Source organism: Lepus europaeus, chromosome 18, assembly GCF_033115175.1.
Source record: "Lepus europaeus isolate LE1 chromosome 18, mLepTim1.pri, whole genome shotgun sequence".
Lineage (NCBI taxonomy): Eukaryota > Metazoa > Chordata > Mammalia > Lagomorpha > Leporidae > Lepus > Lepus europaeus.
Genome location: NC_084844.1, coordinates 12,039,774 through 12,058,727, shown reverse-complemented (window position 1 = coordinate 12,058,727; position 18,954 = coordinate 12,039,774). Strand labels below are relative to the sequence as shown.

Here is an 18,954-nt window from a genome sequence, read left to right as displayed (position 1 = left end):
CAGTTCAAGTCCCAGCTGCTCCACTTCCAATCTAGCTCTCTGCTATGGCCTGAGAAAGCAGTAGAAGATGGTCCAAGTCCTTCGGTCCCTGCACCCACGTGGGAGACCTGGAAGAAGCTCCTGGCTCCTGGCTTCAGATTGGTGCAGCTCCAGCTGTTGTGGCCAGTTGGGGAGTGAACCAGCAGATAGAAGACTTTCTCTCTCTCTGCCTCTCCTCTCTCTCTGTGTAACTCTGACTTTCAAATACTTTCAAATAAATAAATAAATCTTTAAAAAAGAATACTTTATACTTTAAAAATAGATTACATGACTACAGTTTGGGATATATAAATTTACACATGTGATAAAATTTTATGGAAGTAAATACACACACGCACACCAGAATTAAACCCACCACCTATATAAAGTTGTAGCCTACTCAGCTTGAAACAGTGAAATCAGTTATTTTTGCTATTTAGCCCTATGCTCTTAAATGAATCTTGAGTTTCATGGTAGGCCAAGGAAATCTGACACTCTTACCCCCAGCTCCTTGGACTCCATGACTATGAGTGATTTGATTATTGTGTGCATCAGTTTTTGACATTTACTGTAAGAACTTAACCTTTCCTGTCTCACAGAAGTGCTGTGAGAATTAATTGAATTGATGCCAGAATGGAAAGATCTAATTAAAATTCAGAAAATACATGAAAGCACCTTCATGCTCAGTAGATAAATTCCTCCACTCATGGCAGAAGGCCCAAGTTTGCATTTAATAATACACTGCTCTCCATGTATTTTGTCATTTCACAGTTGTCTTAATATCTGATTATTTATAAATTCCAAATCCTAAGCTTTGTGAAATGAGTTTGTTCCCTTCTAAGAGCACAAACACCCAATCTTGTATTGGAGAGATACTGCTATTTATGTCAGCAGCAACAGCGAGTATTTCCATAGGAGTTAGCTTCTGGGGAATAATTCCAGTTTCTATTTGTTGCTTTATAATCCATGATCTGGTCTTGTCACTGAACAATCATTGGAAAAATGTGTCTAAAGTTTCTCACCTACCAGCTCCCTTCCATAGAGCCAATAGAAACATATTCTAGCCAAGGCCTAATATTGTTAGAAGCAGCAGCCATGTCCTGCTTTTAAAAAGCCGTCACTGTTTTAGAAGGCAATGGACAGACACATCCATACCAAAGGAGGGGCAGTGTTCTCAGTAGGCCTGTTGCATTAAAAGTTCCCCATCAGATGGCTGAGTTGAGAAGCTGGAGGAAACCTGTCCCGGAGAGAAGCAATTCTCAGATTCCACTAGAAGGGCAGGAGCTGTGGCACAGTGGGCTAAGCCACTGCTTGGGATACTCGTTTCCCATATCAGAGTGCCCAGTTCCATAATCAGAGTGCCTGGTTCGAGTCCTTGCTAATGTGCTTCCTGGTCATGTGCCTTGGAAAGCAGCAGATGATGGCTCAAGTACTGGGTTCCTTCCACCCATGTGGGAGACTCAGATGGAGTTCCTACCTCCTGGCTTCAGCCTGGCCCAACCCTGCTGTTGTGGGCAATTTGAAGTGTGAACCAGAAGATGAAAGAGCTTTTCTCTCTGTCTCTCTCTCTCTGCATCACTCTGCCTTTCAAATAAATCTAAAAAATCTACAAACATCTCTGAAATGCACCATTTGAATGAAATAAATTTTCATAAGTATCAAGAAGAAGACAACCAACTTGGAAATACAAACTCTCCAATACCTTATTTTAAAGAGAAAATCGGCTGCTTAGAAGAGCCGATTGGTGCAGCCATTGGTCTGACAACACGGTTGAAATCCTGCCCATCTCCTTAGTCGGAAGTCAGTTTCGACAATGGGAAAGCTCGTGTAAGAGAGGCAGTAGTATTTGGCTCACAGGATTAGATGACATAAGAACATAAATCGCTCTACGGAACGCACCGACAGGAAGTAGGCAGAATTCACTGTGCACAATTAGGTGGCCATGGGACATGAATGCTGCTCGCTGTTTTCTTTGTTTATTACAGTTCAAAGCATTACGAAAGGCAGAGTCATTTTTCTCATTCTAATGAGTCTGTTTCTCAGTAAAATAAAATCTGACGCCTTTTATATTTTTGAGATCACAGATGTTCTTTCTTCTGGTGAGTAAATATTGTGGAATGTTATAGTGGAGATGTCTTCCAAGTATATTTGGTTCAGCAGTTGTTCACCATTCACAGTTTTATTATAGGCTTTTATTGTGTGGAATTTCATGCATTATAGTGTGTGATATGTTAATTGAAAATATTTAGTTTGTGGAGTACAGTTTTGCCAAATCCATTCTTTTCTTGAGCATAAATACATATAAAATAGATGCCTCTCGCTGAAGAATTTGCAGTTGCAACATGCTGTTTTCATTTCAGATCATAGCGGAGCTTCAGACGACCATTTCCTCCCTGAAAGAGGAGAACAGCCGGCAGCAGCTTGCTGCAGATCGGCGGCTCCAGGATGTTGTACAAAAGTTTGAAGATGAGAAGCAGCAGCTGATTAGAGATAATGACCGGGCAATCAAGGTAATCTGAAGACTTCAGTAACCAGTGGTACCAGCTGCTTTAATGTAATTAAAAGGAGGGCTGAGATCCCCGCAGCAGGCAGAGGAGTGCAGGTATCTGCCTTGTTCACACAGCCTGCAGTAATTCCATTCACTGGCCTCTGCCTTTGATGTCTCCAGTGACTCAGGCTGACTTCCCTCTCAGAGATCGCATGCCAGCATAAAAAGTCATTTTTGGCAAGCCCAGTCCATTCCCATTGAGCAAATATTTGAAAAATACCCTGTCCTTTCTCTTGAGAACCACTTTGGAATTGTCTCTTGAAATTAGACTGACTGTTTTAGCCCAATACCTACCGCTGGCTAATACATTCAGAAGTCAGCTTCCAATTTACATTCTATTCTTTGCCCACATCCTTTCATTATGTGTTCACATAATGAGAAATAACCTGTTCAAGGCTTGGAATGCCAGCCATTTGATGTACTTTGACACAGGACAGGGCGGATTGTTGGGCTGAGAACCTACGTTGTTTCCAAATGACTTCAGAGGCTCACACCTTTAATAGCAACAGAAAATTCCCTGGACCCTGATTCCTAACGTGATAGGCAGTTAGACCTCAAAGTCGTTTTTTCTTGGCTTCATAGCAGTGAATATTATTGTAAGTGTCTACATCATGCTGTGCTTAATCTGTGCGGATAAGCATCTGGAAACCTTTATAAATAAGGCTTACAAGAGAACAAAAAATTTTTTAAAGAATTCCCAGCAAAAGATTATTTTTCAGTGACTTTACTTTGTTATAACAATACTGAAAGCATATGGAGTCATCATACAAAGCAAGGAAAAAGAAAAGAAAAATTGGGGTTTTATCACTGCCCTTTCTCCCCTCACCTCTCCATCTTCCTTTTCTATGGCCTATTATAGGCGATCTGAGTAATTTAAGGAAAAGTGAGTGTTAATGCAAGTTGCTTTTTGTATGTACCCTTCAATCCTGGGCAGCGCTGGTTAGAATAAAAAGCCTTGACAGAGGGACAAAACCCGCGTTCACGACACCCAGCCTCCTCACTTACAAGCGAGGGCTCGTTTCTTCCTTGTTCATCTTGCTTTCTCTCTGCATTTGTACCTGGGAGCCTCCCTCCCCCGCTCCCGCCGCCACATGTGTTATGAGACATGAAGACAAGATGTTTTTTATTCTGGGGATTTGAAAACATCTTTCAAGACTTTTTCATTTACAATTGCTCAGGACATGCCCATTGATCTGTAGAACTGCTTGGCTTCACGTGAGCTGAGTTGCATGCGAGGTATAAATTGTTTTAATTACATGAAATTTTCATTTTAAGTGAATTTCTTTTCCACTTTTTGTCCAAACACCAAGTAGTCAGTCACTTACAAATTTTAATAATACTTGAATCCCAATATAGGAAAAAAGGGAAAATATTAATTTACTCCTAACATTACAGTTCTAGTATTGTTTTCTGAAGATTAAAAACTATCTTGAAAAGTTTATAGTTAGTATAATTGCCTATTTTGAAGTATTTACTTATACAGTTTTAATCGATTTACCTGTTAAAAGGGGAAAGCATTCAGATGCTAATTATAAAGCCCAAATGACAAAGGCTGAATTTAAAAGACGGCAGTGTATATGTAAATAACTGCATATACCACATGTTACCTGAAAAGAAATAAATTGCAATATAGATAAGATATAGGTCAGTTTTGGTCCACTCACTCAGGTTATATGTAAAGTGAGTGATGTTTTCACTTTTTTTAACCAGTGTGCATTGATGTTGCTAAGGTAATTGATTCATTAGCAGTGATTGCCTTGGCTCATTTTTTTCAGACTATATTACAAAAAATAATAGGAACAATAACTGATATTTATTCAGTATACTCTGCGTGCCAGGCTCTCTGCCAGACATTTTCAGTCATTTCACGTTCTGTTATCTCATTCAAGCCTCATGGTAATCTTTATGGGGAAAGTGTTTCTGTCCTGCGTTTATGAACGAGGAAACTGAGGCCATGCCATTGAACAGCTAGCCCAAGACCAGGCTGCTGGGCGGCCGGGTCAGGTCCCAGTCTGCCGACTGTGAACCGTGAACTCCGCATCTCACGGACCTGCCTTCTGTCTGAAAATGAGCCAGATGACCAAGTGCAAAAATGAACCTGGAGTGCCCCATTCTGCTCTGCTGTCTTCCTGAATGCTATGGTGTTTTTCCAACAGCTGTTGGACTTGGACATTCTCATCACGTGTGCGTGTTTTATACATAAATGGATAGATGCCTGTGGACATGTGGATGCTTGGAGGCACAGTCACCAGGAGGCTCAGTTTTCTGGAACCACTACTTTTGTCTGTAGATACATTTAATGGTGCTGTAAAAACAGTGTGGATGCTTCCTGTGAAACATACGTCACCCGCCTCAGCTGAGCTCTCTTGAGCAGGCCATCAAGAATGGAGAGGGGGAGTACATCTAGTCCCCAGTCTGCTGGAGCTTACGATAGTGATCCCATGGGCAAATAGCACCTTTCATCAAAGTGATTTTTTTAAAGAGAACTTGAGGTATAAAGTAGTCTACTAAAATCCCCTCAAAGGTTCACCGGTCTGGTGCAGTGTCGCTTGATAAAACATCATTTCTGGGGGGTAATTTGGCAATACCTATCACTGTTAAATTGCCTGAGAAACATGCCTAGCCTTTGACCCATTTCCAGTATTTGCACTAAAGTGGCAATTAAAGAATTGCATGAGGCTAAGCTAGGAAGAAAGATGCTTCTAGCACCCACTCACACCATAACAATCTTTTGAGCTCCCATTTTATACCTTCCAGGCACCCACACCAGCATTCTCCATCTCCTTTCCATATTTTTTCACCATAAAATATAAACAGAAAACTACGTAGTGTTGAAAACTATATTGGAGAAGGATATTTAAGGATATTGAAAACGTTCACATTTCTAACAAAAATGTTGGTTATAAAACATGTACATATGAACTCATTTTTGCAAATAAAAGTACATATCAAGAGAAAAAAGACCTCAATTACATATCAAAATTTTACTACTGGTAAAATTCTACTACTGAGTGATGGATTTGTGTGATCTTCTTATGTATGAATGCAGGTTACACTTGGCTCAGAGCTTGGCTGGGCTGGGATGTCTGAGGCAGTTCCAGGCCCTCTCAATATGGCTGTTCTAACAGAAGAGTCAGACTGTCCCATGGCAGCTGTATCAAAGAAGACAGAACCTCCGCTCCTCGTGAAGCATGCCCCAGGAGGATTCCATGTCCCTTCCACCATATTCTGTTGGTCAAGACAGGTCACAGAGCCAGCTCAAAATCAAAAAGAAGGGAACTAGAAGCCACTCTCAGTGGGAAGAATGGCAGGGATCCATTGCAGTAGTAGATACAGAAGGTCCAATTCTTACCTCCCATTCGTTCCTCAACTATACAGTAGAATACAAGGAAGAAAATACCTAAATTCCTACAACCTAAAATCAATGTTTTTTTAAAAAAGATTTATTTATTTATTTATTTGAAAGACAGAGTTACACAGAGAGAGGAGAGGCAGAGCGAGAGAGAGAGAGAGAGGTCTTCCATCTGGTTGTTCATTCCACAATTGGCCTCAATAGCTGGAGCTGTGCTGATCTGAAGCCAGGAGCCAGGAGTTTCTTCCAAGTCACCCACGTGGGTGCAGGGGCCCAAGGACTTGGGCCATCTTCCACTGCTTTCCAAGGCCATAGCAGAGAGCTGGATTGGAAGTAGAACAGCCAGGACTAGAACCGGCGCCTATATGGGATGCCAGCGCTTCAGGCCAGGGCGTTAACCCACTGCGCCACTGTGCCAGCCCCTAAAATCAATGTTGTTAACTAACATCATGGCATATTTGCATCCATCTTATTTTGTTAAAGAAAATCTACACATTTTTATAAAAATAGAAACTGTCGTATGCTTTCATAAATGATTTTTAAAGTCACCCCAAATTCTGTCACCCAGAAATAACCATCATAGAATTAAGGTGAACAGCGACATGTGAGGAAACGAAGGAAGAAGCACCAGACAGACTTATAAAATGAGTGTTGTTCTCAGGGCGGGCATCTGCACCCCACATCAGAATGGCTGTCTTGGAACCCCATCTCCGTTCCCAGTTCCAGCTTCCTGCTAATGGGCACCCAAGGAGGCATCAGGTGGGGCTCAAGTGGTTGGGTCCCTGCCACTCATGTGTTGAGGTCCCTACTTCTGGCTTCAGCCAAGCCTGGCCCCAGCTGGTGAGGGCATTTTGGAAGGGAATCAGCAAATGGGAGTTTCGTCTCTCACTTGTTCTCTCTCCGTCTCTTAAATAAATAATTCCAAAAAAAAAATAATAATAACCAAATACTAGTGATACTATTTTTTCATTTTAGAAAAATATTTAATTTTACCTTAATTCAACAGATGAAAGGAAGAAGTAGAACAGAAGGAGTTGTTGACCATTTGGACAGAATTCGATTTCTGGCTGCAGAGTGAGCACATTTGCGCTCTTGTACGAGCTTCCATAACCCTTCCTGATTACTTCCTGCTTTGGGTAGTAGTATTCTCACACTGACCAGGTTCTTATTTAACCACATCCTTTAGCTTAATGCGTAAGCCATATTTAAATGGGTGCAGCGCTTACTCTAGACCTTTTACCATAGCGTTTCCATTCTCAAAGGTTTTATAGCACTTTTTAATTTGAGAGACAGGTACACGAGGGGAGAGGAGGGCTCCCATCTACTGGTTCAATCCCTAAATGCCCACAACAGGGCCAGGGCCTGGGGAAGACGATGCAGGTCTCCCATGTGGGCGGCGGCAGGAACCCAGTCACTTGACCATCACCACTGCCTCTCAGGGTCTGCATTAGGGGGAAACAGGAGTCAAGAGCAGAATCGGTATTGAACCTGGGGGTGGGGATGGAGGTGGGGGCCTTCTAACTGGTGTCCTAACCACTACACCAAAGGCCCACCCTAATTCAGTCCTTAATTGGCTGGGTAGTACTAGGTGTTACTGCTCTTTCTTGAATTTTCCCATATTTAAGAATGCCTGCTCGTGAACCTTTATGTTTGAGTGACATCTTAGGTGGGCAAGACATTCTTGCTCCTGTTTTTTCCCTGGGTAAACATTGCTCTTCCAGCTTTTACTGTTGCTGTGAGGAAGGCTAGGCATTGCTTTTTCTGGCGTATTCTGAAGAGGTCTTTCTTCATCCTGTGAACCTGTTAGATTAGCCAGGATGACATTATGTACTTAACCAGGATAGCTAACTGGGCAGCAGAGGTTCCTGAAGTACGGTCATTTCTCTTCTCTCTGGAAGTGGAAGTGATTGGCAGTCCCAGGGGCTCTGCAACCTGGGAGAAAAGGAAGGAAGAGCTGGGGTGGAGACGAACTTGTAGTCGCTGAAACTGTGTTCAGTGTATTTCGGGGTTTGTGCTACCCACGTGAGAAAGTAGGGGAGTCTTCTGTACTTTGCATTTTTTAAGATTTATTTATTTATTTGAGAAATAGAGTTACAGAGAGGGAGAGACAGAGAGAGAGGTCTTCCATCCACTGGTTCACTTCCTAGATGGCTGCAACAGCCGGAGCCGGGCCAATCAAAGCCAGGAACCAGGAGCTTCTTCTGGGTCTCCCACATTGTTGCAGGGGCCCGAGGACTTGGGCCATCCTCCGCTGCCTTCCCAGGAACATTAGCAGAAAGCTGGATCAGAAGTGGAGCAGCCGGGACTAGAACCGGCGCCCACATGGGATGCTAGTGCCGCAGGCCAAGGCTTAGCCCGCTAGGCCACACTGCAGCCCCTGTCCTTTGCATCTTGAATTACACTGCGCCGTGGCGCATCCCTGCCGTCCTGAAGGCTTCATGCCCTCGCAGGCAGCCAGCCCTGCCTGTACCTCGCTTTCTACCTCACATCCTCCACTGAGAGGAAGATGAGGCCACCACACAGTCCTCTTCTCCAGCGCTGGTGAGATTAAGGAGAGGTCCAGGACCTTGTTGACTTGCACAAAATAATGATTCTCAGGGACATTGGCAGATTTTGCAGTAGAGCCAGAGTACAGCACTTCTGTGCCTTGCGGGATCCTGCTTCTCTCCTTGGCCACAGATTTTGATGGTTTTGTTGTTTAATTGGTTTTTTGGGGGGTTTGTTTTGTATTGTGTCTACATTACTGTGAATGCATTTTTCTAGTTTTTACTCTTATTTCCTTATGTCCGTGGGTCCCTGATGCGGCTTGGATTCAGGCTGAGCATTGACTGAGTTGGCCTCAGCTCTGCATGTCTGTCCAGTCTCCTTATACTCATAGCTGCCTGGAGTGTGCTCTTTATAGGGAGTCACAATAGTGCAAAAGAGTGAATGGCAAAGAATACCCATGTCATCAGCCTCATTTCTGTCAACATGTGTGAAACAGGGAAATCATATAGCTACTCTCAGAAAACCTGGATCATCTCAGAGCAATAATTTAATATGTCCCTAACCAGCTGCTTTTTTTTTTTTTTTTTTTTTTTTTTTTTTTTTGACAGGCAGAGTGGACAGTGAGAGAGAGAGACAGAGAGAAAGGTCTTCCTTTTTGCCGTTGGTTCACCCTCCAATGGCCGCCGCGGTAGCGCGCTGCGGCCGGCGCACCGCGCTGTTCCGATGGCAGGAGCCAGGTGCTTCTCCTGGTCTCCCATGGGGTGCAGGACCCAAGCACTTGGGCCATCCTCCACTGCACTCCCTAGCCACAGCAGAGAGCTGGCCTGGAAGAGGGGCAACCGGGACAGGATCGGTGCCCCAACTGGGACTAGAACCCGGTGTGCCGGCGCCGCAAGGCGGAGGATTAGCCTGTTGAGCCACGGCGCCGGCCCAGCTGCTTTTTTTAAGAGTTATTTATTTATTTGAAAGTAACAGTTACACAGAGAGAGGAGAGGCAGAGAGAGAGAGAAAGAGAGAGAGGTCTTCCATCCACTGGTTCACTCCCCAATTGGCCACAACGGCCGGAGCTGTGCTGATCCAAAGCCAGGAGTCAGGAGCTTCTTCCAGGTCTCTCACACAGGTGCAGGGGCCCAAGGACCTAGCCCATCTTTTACTGCTTTCCCAGGCCATAGCAGAGAGCTGGATGGGAAGTGGAGCAGCCAGGTCTCGAACCGGCGCCCATATGGGATGCCGGTGCTTCAGGCCAGGGTATTATCCCACTGTGCCACAGTGCCAGCCCTGATGCTTTTTTTTTTAAGGGAAAGGGTTTATTGGGGGAACCCAAAAGACGGGAGGGAAGGGGCGAAGAAGGGAAAGAGGGAGGAGAGTGTAAGAGAGAGATCAAGAGAGAGAGCATAAGAGGAGAGAGATTAAGAGAGAGAGAAAGAGGGAGAGAGCAAGAAAGCCATGTGTTCAGGAACAGGTCCTCTTAAAACTTTGTGGGGGAAGGCAGGGAAGTAGGAGCAGCGAATCCCATTAGGATGGTGGTGGAACTGACACCAGTGTTGGGCTATGTGGTCACCTGGCTTCCAGCAATGGCAGCGGGGGCTAGAGCCTAGGATGGTGTCCAGGGTGAAGATCACACTCTAGATAAGAGTGTGCCATTGTACTAACATTCCCCCCTTTTGGTTTTTTATAAAACAAGAGTTGTATCAGATTACATCAGCCTCAAAAGTCCACGAAGGGTAGAGGGATGATGATCTGTCTTTAGAGCTACTTCCTGCTGACATGGGGCGACAAGGTACTCGCTGCAGGCACGGGATGATGTCTCAAGCCGCTGTCTCCTGGGTGTGGAGCCGAGTATATCCCTGTAGCAGCATTTGGTTGACTGCCTGGATGGTGAAGGCCTTGGTTCATTCCATTATCAACTCCTGTAAACATGTAAACAGACCTGGTAGTATAAAAAACAGGGTGAGAATAGTAGCCAATGGTCCTAGTAGTGGCATTAACCAGGTAGTGAGAGGATTTCATAGGGAGAGGAAATGAGGAGGGGGGGGGTCTCTGGACCCTTGTGAAGACTGTTTGATGGACATGGTTTAAAGCTGATCTCAACCAAGACTGGGACAAAGGCCACTCATCTTTTGTGAGTAGAGGGGTTTGTCTGCAGAGAAATTCTGAACCCTCATACTACTCTAACCAGCTTCTAAAAATCCACAGCAGCACTTACCTAGACATCTGCCTTTCTGGAACTCTCTTTTCCAGTCCTGTCCCTTTATCTTCTGCATTTTTAAAAAACGCTCAAGTAATAGTATTACACAGAGCCCATTGCACACTGCCTCTGGCCAGTTGCCCTCCTTGTGAATGTCACACAGGTGGGTTTTGAATCTCACTTCCATCCAGACTTCTTCCCTGAATTCTCAGTCCACATTTCTTTCTAGCTACAGTGGGATGTTTTTCAATAGATGGTCATAGGATGCTCACACTGTACATGTGGTAAGATTAATTCCTCTTCCTTTTGACCTTCCCCTAGCCCTAAACTGCTGTTCTTGTGTTGATTATCTAAATAAAAATATCACCACCATCCACCAAAGTCACTCCAGTCCGGTTCCTAGGAGTTCTTCTAAATGGATTCTTCCCTTCCCTTATTCTCATTGATCAGACTCTAGGGGAAACTCTTAGATATTCTAAACTTATAATCTGCTCCCCAATCCTAGTTCTTCCCTTCTTCTTGACTGGACCTTACTCTTCTCTGGCCTTGCTGGGCGTAGCCCCTCCCACAGTGCGCCTGTCTTCTGTCTCATGGTGTTGATAAGACAGCCTTTCTGAAACACAAATCTGAATATGTTGGTTGTTCCTTAAAGTCCACCTGTGGATTTCCTTGACTACAGGATACAGCCCATACTTGGCAACGTGGCGTAGAAACATTTCGTGTTGTAAACAGGCAGTCCTCCGGGTATTGTCCTTGTATTCCTGTGGGTCCCTGAGACCTTTTCCAGGGGTTCCACACGGTCAAAGCAATTTTCATAATGACACAAAGATATCACTGCCTTTCTCACTGTGGGAGCCTTCTCACTGATGATACAGACGCAGCAGTGGGTAGAACTGCTGGTGCCTAAGCACGCAGCGAGGCACTGACATTAAATCATACTCACAGTCATTCTTTTCTCATTCCCTCCACATACTTGTGGTTGAAAAAAAAGGGAAAGTGCAGCAATACAATGTGTTAGTTTTATTAAATCTCAGACGCTGAGGACACACCTCTGTTAATATTAATAGGAAGTACACACAAAGCACTTCTGCTGCCTGCCAAAGACGGGTGGCTGTCTCGAGGAGAAGCAGTTGTGCCTCCGTCTGAGCATGAACCGAACCTGACTCGCTCCGGGAGAACGAGTGACAGACAACCTGAGCTTCTTCAGACCTGAGTCTTTGGTGGACGTCCCCCTGAAAACGAGCGCGGGGGCTCTGACACTTCAAGGACAGCACCCGGCTGTGTTGCTGCTAATGATAAAATTTACACTTTCAAGCAAAACTTGGAGTTTTGGCAAGCCAGCGCACCACTGTGAGCCTGACAGCTTCCCAGTAGTTAAAGACTCCTCTGATGAGATCAGTGGTTTTCTTAGTGATGTGGATGGGAAGTACGGGGAGAAGGGGGATGAAGTGGATCCAGATTTGTTTAACTCACTTGAGTTATGTTTTCCAGTTGACCAGTGCCTACCTGAAGGTACAAAACCATGCCTGGGCAACAGAGCCATTCAAACTACCAAAGAGGCTCATGGATTTTAACGGCTCCGTACACAGAATTCCCTGATACAGTTTTGGACCCCATATTGCAACTAACTTTTAAGGAATTATCACTTGTCAGCTTTTGGTATAATAACAAAGAATACCCCCAAACATCTGAAAAGCTACTAAAATACCCCTCCCTTGTCTGACCACTTCTGTAGGAGACTAGGTTTTTTTTTCTTTTTCCCATACTTAATAAAAGCAACATTTTTCAAAATATTGAATGCAGAAGCAGGTAGGAGAATCCAGCTTCCTTCTGTTAAACCAGACATTAAAAGGAGTTATAAGAATGTTTAAATTACTCATCAGATTAATTTATTTTTGCTTTAGAAAATAGTTAGTTTGTCTGCAGCCCTATCACCCTGAACGCACCCAGTCTCATCTGATCTTGGAAGCTGAGCAGGGTCGGGCCTGGCTAGTAGGGGTTAGATGGGAGAAAATAAAAATAATTACTTTATATTAAAATGAGATCCTCATGTTCACATATACTGGGTTTGCTACTGGGTATTTTTTATTCATTTAGAAATTAAATATCTTGATATTTCTTAGCTTCAATTTTTAATGCGGTGACTATCAACGGATGTAACCCACAGAAAGCCTCTTTGGAGCTGCCGCTTTTTCAGAACGGAAAGAGGTCCTGAAACAAGCAACTTTGAGCAGCGCCTGCCTGGACGTCGCTCCCCTCTCCCACTCAGGGCTCCCCGCGAAAGGCCCATGAGCTCCATGTAAGATGTCCTTTCCCTTTAAGACCCGAGTGTCTTTCCTGTGCAGCGTCAGAGTGAGAGGCTCAGGCCAGCCTTGTTTGTTTCTCCAGTGAAGTTTCTGCTGCGCTATATCCTGGTCCACAGCTCTTACCCAAATCCTTGAGGTTGCCTATGTTTGCAGATTCTGGGAAGGTGATGGGGGCTCAGACAGACACATCAGTCAGCAGCGGAACTTGTGACTGTCCCCGGTCAGTGTGGCAAGTGGGGATTGTAAAGACCCTGACCACATCAGTCAGGTTCTGCAACCACAGAAGTCCACTGCAACCTTTCACAAAGAATTGGTGGTTTCAGAGGATTTTTGGATTTTAGAATTGCGCATAGGACACTGTGGCCTTTTATTTTGATTAATTCTGTTTTTCAGCAACTGGACTCTAAGCTTCTTCAGAACAAGCACATGCAGTGGAAGTGCTAGAAATATACAGAGTAAATGCTTGTTTCCTAGTAGACAAGGCTCTGATAACTAATCATGTCACTGTATCCTCAAATTATTTTATTTACAGCAGCAAACATAAATATTTTGTGATGGTATAGCAAATAGAGGAAAAGAACTCCGGTTTTGTAGTAACGGTGATATATTTTGCCTCATTCGGCAGAATCTAACCAAATAACCTTCACCTTGTATTTATTACCTGGAAACATAACGTGTGTACTCCCAGGAAAGGGCTCCCAAAAGATTGTGGGCCAGCGCCCGGGGATCTGGGTGTCCGCAGTGTCCACGGAGCTCCCAGAAGTGCATTTCGGGGGGATGTGAGGCGCAGTTGCAGAGAGAGGCTGTGGGGTGTTCTCTGGCGTTGCTGCACCCCCAAGGCTGAGTCTGTCTTTGAAGCTAGTGTATTGAAAGTTCCTCACTGTGAAGCCAGATGTCCAAGCAGAGATTTCATATCAAGGAGAAATGTTGTAAAAATCTTTGCTTGCAGGCATAGAAGAGAGATTTTAAAGCACTGATGCTTCTCTCCCCTGGCCCCTGACTGGAGTTCACGAGAAAAGGTCGGCTACCAGTAGGACATCGAGAAATCTGGTCTGTGTTACCAGAAGGGCTTGAAGGGGGGAGAGAATATGTCATAAGACTGGGCAATTCTCACTGTGCTAAAAGCTTACAGGAATCCATTTCCCAAAGAATAAAATTACAAACCTCATTGTAGGGTTTTAGTGGCATTGAGAAACAGAAAGAAATCCCAACGCCTAGCATCCTATAGCCTGGTTTAGGACCTGCTCATCATTTAGTTCTTGTCTCCCCTGCACACACATCCTAAGGGCACTGAGGAAAGTGCCCCGTTCTTTGTGCCCTCCTGAATTAGCATTGATAATGCTAAGAATAGAAACGCACTTCCCATGCCACCCAAGAAGGCTTGCCTGGTCGCTCAGGAAGGAAGCCGAGCCATGTAGTCACCGTAGCGTTAAGCTCAAGTGCTGTTTTCAGGGAGGAACGCTCTGGAAGATAAGCTCGGATACCACGTGGCGGTGAATTACGACCTCGCTTCCTAGACCGAGGAGAAGCAGCAGCAATAAATGAGCGAAGCCGTGAACCGTTCTCCCTCAAAGGCATTATCCCCTGTACCTTTCCCCCAGTGCTAGTCTGGTGGATTTTCATTTTGTTCAAAAACCAGTCAGAAAAGATTCTTGGTTCAGGGGGCAGAATCCTTCAAGTGTTATGAAAAGCATTTTTAGCCCCTGGAACCTTGCTCTGTGTGTGTGTGTGTGTGCGCGCGCGCACTAAGGAGTCTGTTAAGGTTTGGTGAGAAAATGTGAGTGAGAAAGTGACTCAAAGAAAGCAGGTGGGGCGGAGTCCCCTTCCTCACTGCTCTTTGGCAGTCAATGGGTGATTTGTGATTGATTTTTTATCGCATGGTCCAAAACATGAATTAGGTGGATTAATCAACTATTGGAACATATATAGATTATGTAGGATTTTTATTTTTTATTTTTTATTTTTTGACAGGCAGAGTGGACAGTGAGAGAGAGAGACAGAGAGAAAGGTCTTCCTTTGCCGTTGGTTCATCCTCCAATGGCCCCCGCGGTAGGCGCGCTGCGACCGGCGCACCGTGCTGATCCGAAGGCAGGAGCCAGGGGCTTATCCTGGTCTCCCATGGGGTGCAGGGCCCTAGCACTTGGGCCATCCTCCACTGCCTTCCCGGCCCACAGCAGAGAGCTGGCCTGGAAGAGGGGCAACCGGGACAGAATCCGGCGCCCCGACCGGGACTAGAACCTGGTGTGCCGGCGCCGCAAGGCAGAGAATTAGCCTAGTGAGCCACGGCACCAGCTCAGGATTTTTTTATATTTGAAAAATGTCACAAATAATTCTTTGGAGATTGTTAATCCTTGATAATTCTGAACTATGTTAGAGGTAGTTTGAAGTCAGTATGATGAACATGATTCCTAAAATTTACAAATGTAAGCCTCCACAACCCAAATTATCGAATGGTGGCTATGTATATATTACCTCTGTGTATATAACAGAATCACATATTTTGCATACATGTGTACCTTCAGAAGCACTGAGTTATATAGACTCCTAGTTAACGGAAGCCCTGACAGTGATTAATGAGTTAACTTTGTCACAGAATTTTGTGATGTCTTGCTCTAGTCGGGGGCTTCCCCAGTATCTCTAATATTTCTTCTCAGCCTTTGATGACTCTCACCGTTTGTCAGTACTGAAGTTCATACCTCGTCTAGTCACTATCATGCTGTTCTCCCTTGCTTCCCAGCATTGATTCCTGGAAGTGTTCAACACCTGGGTCTTGTTTTCCTATCTCCCAGCTTCATCACTGGTGAGGCACCATCCGGGTGTTCTGGGGAGCCAGCATGTACCGGCCTGAGCAAGCTGACTGTCGCCGTGTTGGGAATTCTGCAGGAAGTGTGCTGTGGAGGGAGGTGACGTTGCCGCAGCCTGGATTCTTCAAGAGGCAGTTAGCAAACACTTGCTGCTATAGCAGTTCCCTTCCCGCTCTCTTGATGTAGTCGACTCCCAGCTGCAGGCCCACGGCCGTGGTGATGCTCACCCTTCTCATCACAAGGGGTGGGTGGTCAGACAGGCATAGACCACATTCCACTGTCCTTCTTGTCACGCTTGCTAGCTATCAGCCAACCTCTTGCTCTTCAGGTGTGCATATGATTCGACTCTTCTATCCATTCGTTTAAAGTGCTTGTTATAAACCCAACATACTACAGAAAGCTTGTAAAATAACCTATTATCTCTTTTCCAAATCCAGCAGTATTTTGCTACTTCTGATCATCCTTTAACTCTATGTAGTATTTGGCTGGATTGACCAACAATTTTCCTTCTAGAACAGGGGTTGTCAACTTTTTTCTGTAAAGGGCCAGATAGTAAAAAAAAAAAAAAAAAAAAAAAGAAGAAGAAGAAGGAGGAGGAGGAGGAGGAGAAGGGGAGAGGAAGGGAGAGGGGACGAGAAGAGAGAGGGAGAGGGAGAGGGGAGAGGAGGGGAGGGCAGGGAAGAGGAGAGAGGAGAGGAGAGGAGAAAAAAGTTGGGCTTCGGAGGCCCATAAACTCTGCTCTCTGGCCGTACAACTGCTGGGCTTCGCAGGCCATACAACTACTCTGTGGGATCAAAGCAGCCATGTCTAGTGTGTCAGCAAATGTGCACGGCTGCGCTCCAGTAAAACTTAATCTACAAAAACAAGCAAGTGCTGAGTCTGGCCTGCTGGCCCCGGTTTGCCAACCCCTGGTCTAGAAACTCACTCCTCCCACTCATCTCCTGGCTTCCGCGAAAGGCCTTTTCCTCCGGCCTCTCCTCCTGCTGGTGGGTGTTCCTCCAGCCTGTCCTGCGCTTTGTACTCCTTTTCCCTGCCACGGTGAGCTCATCTCCTCTGTGACTTCAGCTGTCACTCTGCAGAGGGCTCCCAGAAGCCCCGGCCTGACTCCTGGCTCAGTCCTGTATCTGGCACTGCCTGTAAATCATCTTGTTTTGGAGGATGCACCACTCTTTCAAAGTCAGAGACCAAACAGTGAATCATTCTCTTCCCTCCCAAACTGGCTCTTCTTTCTAGTCTATCGGCGTTACCCCCATCTTTCTGTTTCCTGTTAGAGACGTAGAGCTCATCTTCGTTCTTTCTTTCCTTCATCCCAGTGTATCTCACGCCTGTCGCCTGAGCCCTTGAGTGTGTTTCTTCCTCTGATGTGACGCTATCCCGAGCCCTCCTCAGCTTGCGATTGATGTAAAACAGCCTCCTCAGCTGATGTCCGTGCCAAAAGTCTCTCAGCTTCAGTCCAGCATGAAGAACTCTGCCAGAGAAACCTTAAATCACTGTGGTTCCCTGCCTTACAGAGAGTGCTTAGAAGTCAGTAGGAAAAGTCTAGCGACCCAGGGGACAGAGCAAGGCATGTGAACCCAGAACTCACAGACGAAACACAAATGTCCTGCAATGTCCTGTGAAAACATGCTCATTCTCATTCATCGTTACAGATAAATCCAAAGCACAAAGTTTGGAAGGGCCCAGTTGCCATAAATATTGAATTTGAAAACATAGCCAGTAGCAAAGTTACAGGAAACAGGCGGTCTCGTGCACTACTGCCGGGAGCAAGTCAGTGCCATCTCTTTGGAGGACTGCGTGGTTGTGTCTACACTTGGCCTTTGGCTCAGAAACTCCGCTGGCTGGAATTCCTCCCATGGGTACACTTGCAGTACACACAGCATCTTTGCAGCATTGTTTGAGCAAATAGCTGGGGGAAGCAAATTAGAATACATCTATGCAAAGAGTGAAGGGGATCTCTATGTGACAATAAGGCAGGATTGCCAGGAGGTACCACGGGAGAAGAGCACAGGAGGTCATTTACAGTTTAAATTTCCTGAATGGCTCTCCAAATAGATACGAGTGGTTATCTGGGGCACGTGAGACTTTTAAGTTTCCATTTTTTTTTCTGATGATATTTTAATTTCTAACAATGACATACCACTAAATTAGATTTACAGGATCCAAAATCCAACTCTTCCACCCGGCTTTCAGAGCCCATCCGGAGTTCTTGTGCACTTTGACATGCACACTGTGTCCTGGAAAAGCTGATCTCCTCCCTGCCCACAAGCATCTCGTCACACCCATGGCCTGTCTTCTCTCATTCTCCATTCCTTCCACCCCCCACAGCCCCTTCACCTGTCAGATGTGTCAGGTGTCACCAAGGCCATCTCAGGGTCCCATCCACCTCCATGGAGCTGTTCCGACTGCCCCTGGACTGGGCACCTTGTACTTCCAGGAAGCTGTGCTAGCACATAACTATTCCCTGATCATTTCATGTCTCATACATCTGGTTTCTGTACAGTACTGGGCACTCAAAACCACAGACTTAATTGATTTAAATTAACCCCCAGTGATTAAAAATGTTGTATCTGTTGTTGCTTGTTTCTGAGGCAACTGGAAGCACATCACTGTCAACTTAGCTACTAAAAGGCATAGGAGCAGGGCCAGCGCTGTGGCGTCGCAGGTAAAGCCACCACCTGAAGTGCCAGCATCCCATTGGGCACCAGTTCTAGTCCTGGCTGTTCCGCTTCTGATCCAGCTCTCTGCTGTGGCCTGGGAAAGCAGTAGAAGATGGTCCAAGTCTTTGGGCCCCTGCACCCACGTGGGAGATCTGGAAGAAGCTCCTGGCTTCAGATCGGCACAGCTCTGGCTGTTGCAGCCATCTAGGGAGTGAACCAGTGGATGGAAGCCCTCTCCCTCTCTCTCTGCCTCTGTCCCTCTGTAACTCTGCCTTTCAAATAAATAAATCTTAAAAAAAAAAAAAAAAAGACATAGGAGCTTTCATCCCTCGTCCTTCTTGAGAATCTGCAGTTAAATTTCGAAGCCTTCTGGTTAGCAAACTACTCTTTCAAGGTGCAGACACCCTTGATATGTTAACTTGCTAAATCTCGAAGTAATTCATGCTCTAATGTGAAACAAATCTGACTTTTCTTCCTAACAGCTAGGTGAGCATCTCACTTGAAGGACCAAGGTAGTGTTTGGAGGGAGAAGGGTGAACAGGAGGGCCAGAGGATGAGTTAGGAACCTGAGGACTGAAGATGTCTTCAGGAGTG

General features: G+C 45.4%; 1 protein-coding gene across 6 annotated transcripts in view; it reads left to right on the top strand.

Annotated features, from left to right (window-relative positions):
- The window catches only part of CEP112 (centrosomal protein 112), a 516,630-nt gene that overhangs the window by 411,209 nt on the left and 86,467 nt on the right, over nt 1-18,954 (top strand). For all 6 annotated transcript variants that reach the window (XM_062174820.1, XM_062174816.1, XM_062174818.1 and 3 more), the window contains one exon: nt 2,379-2,528. In XM_062174820.1, coding sequence (XP_062030804.1) covers nt 2,379-2,528 — 150 coding nt within the window. The remainder of the gene's footprint in view (nt 1-2,378; nt 2,529-18,954) is intronic.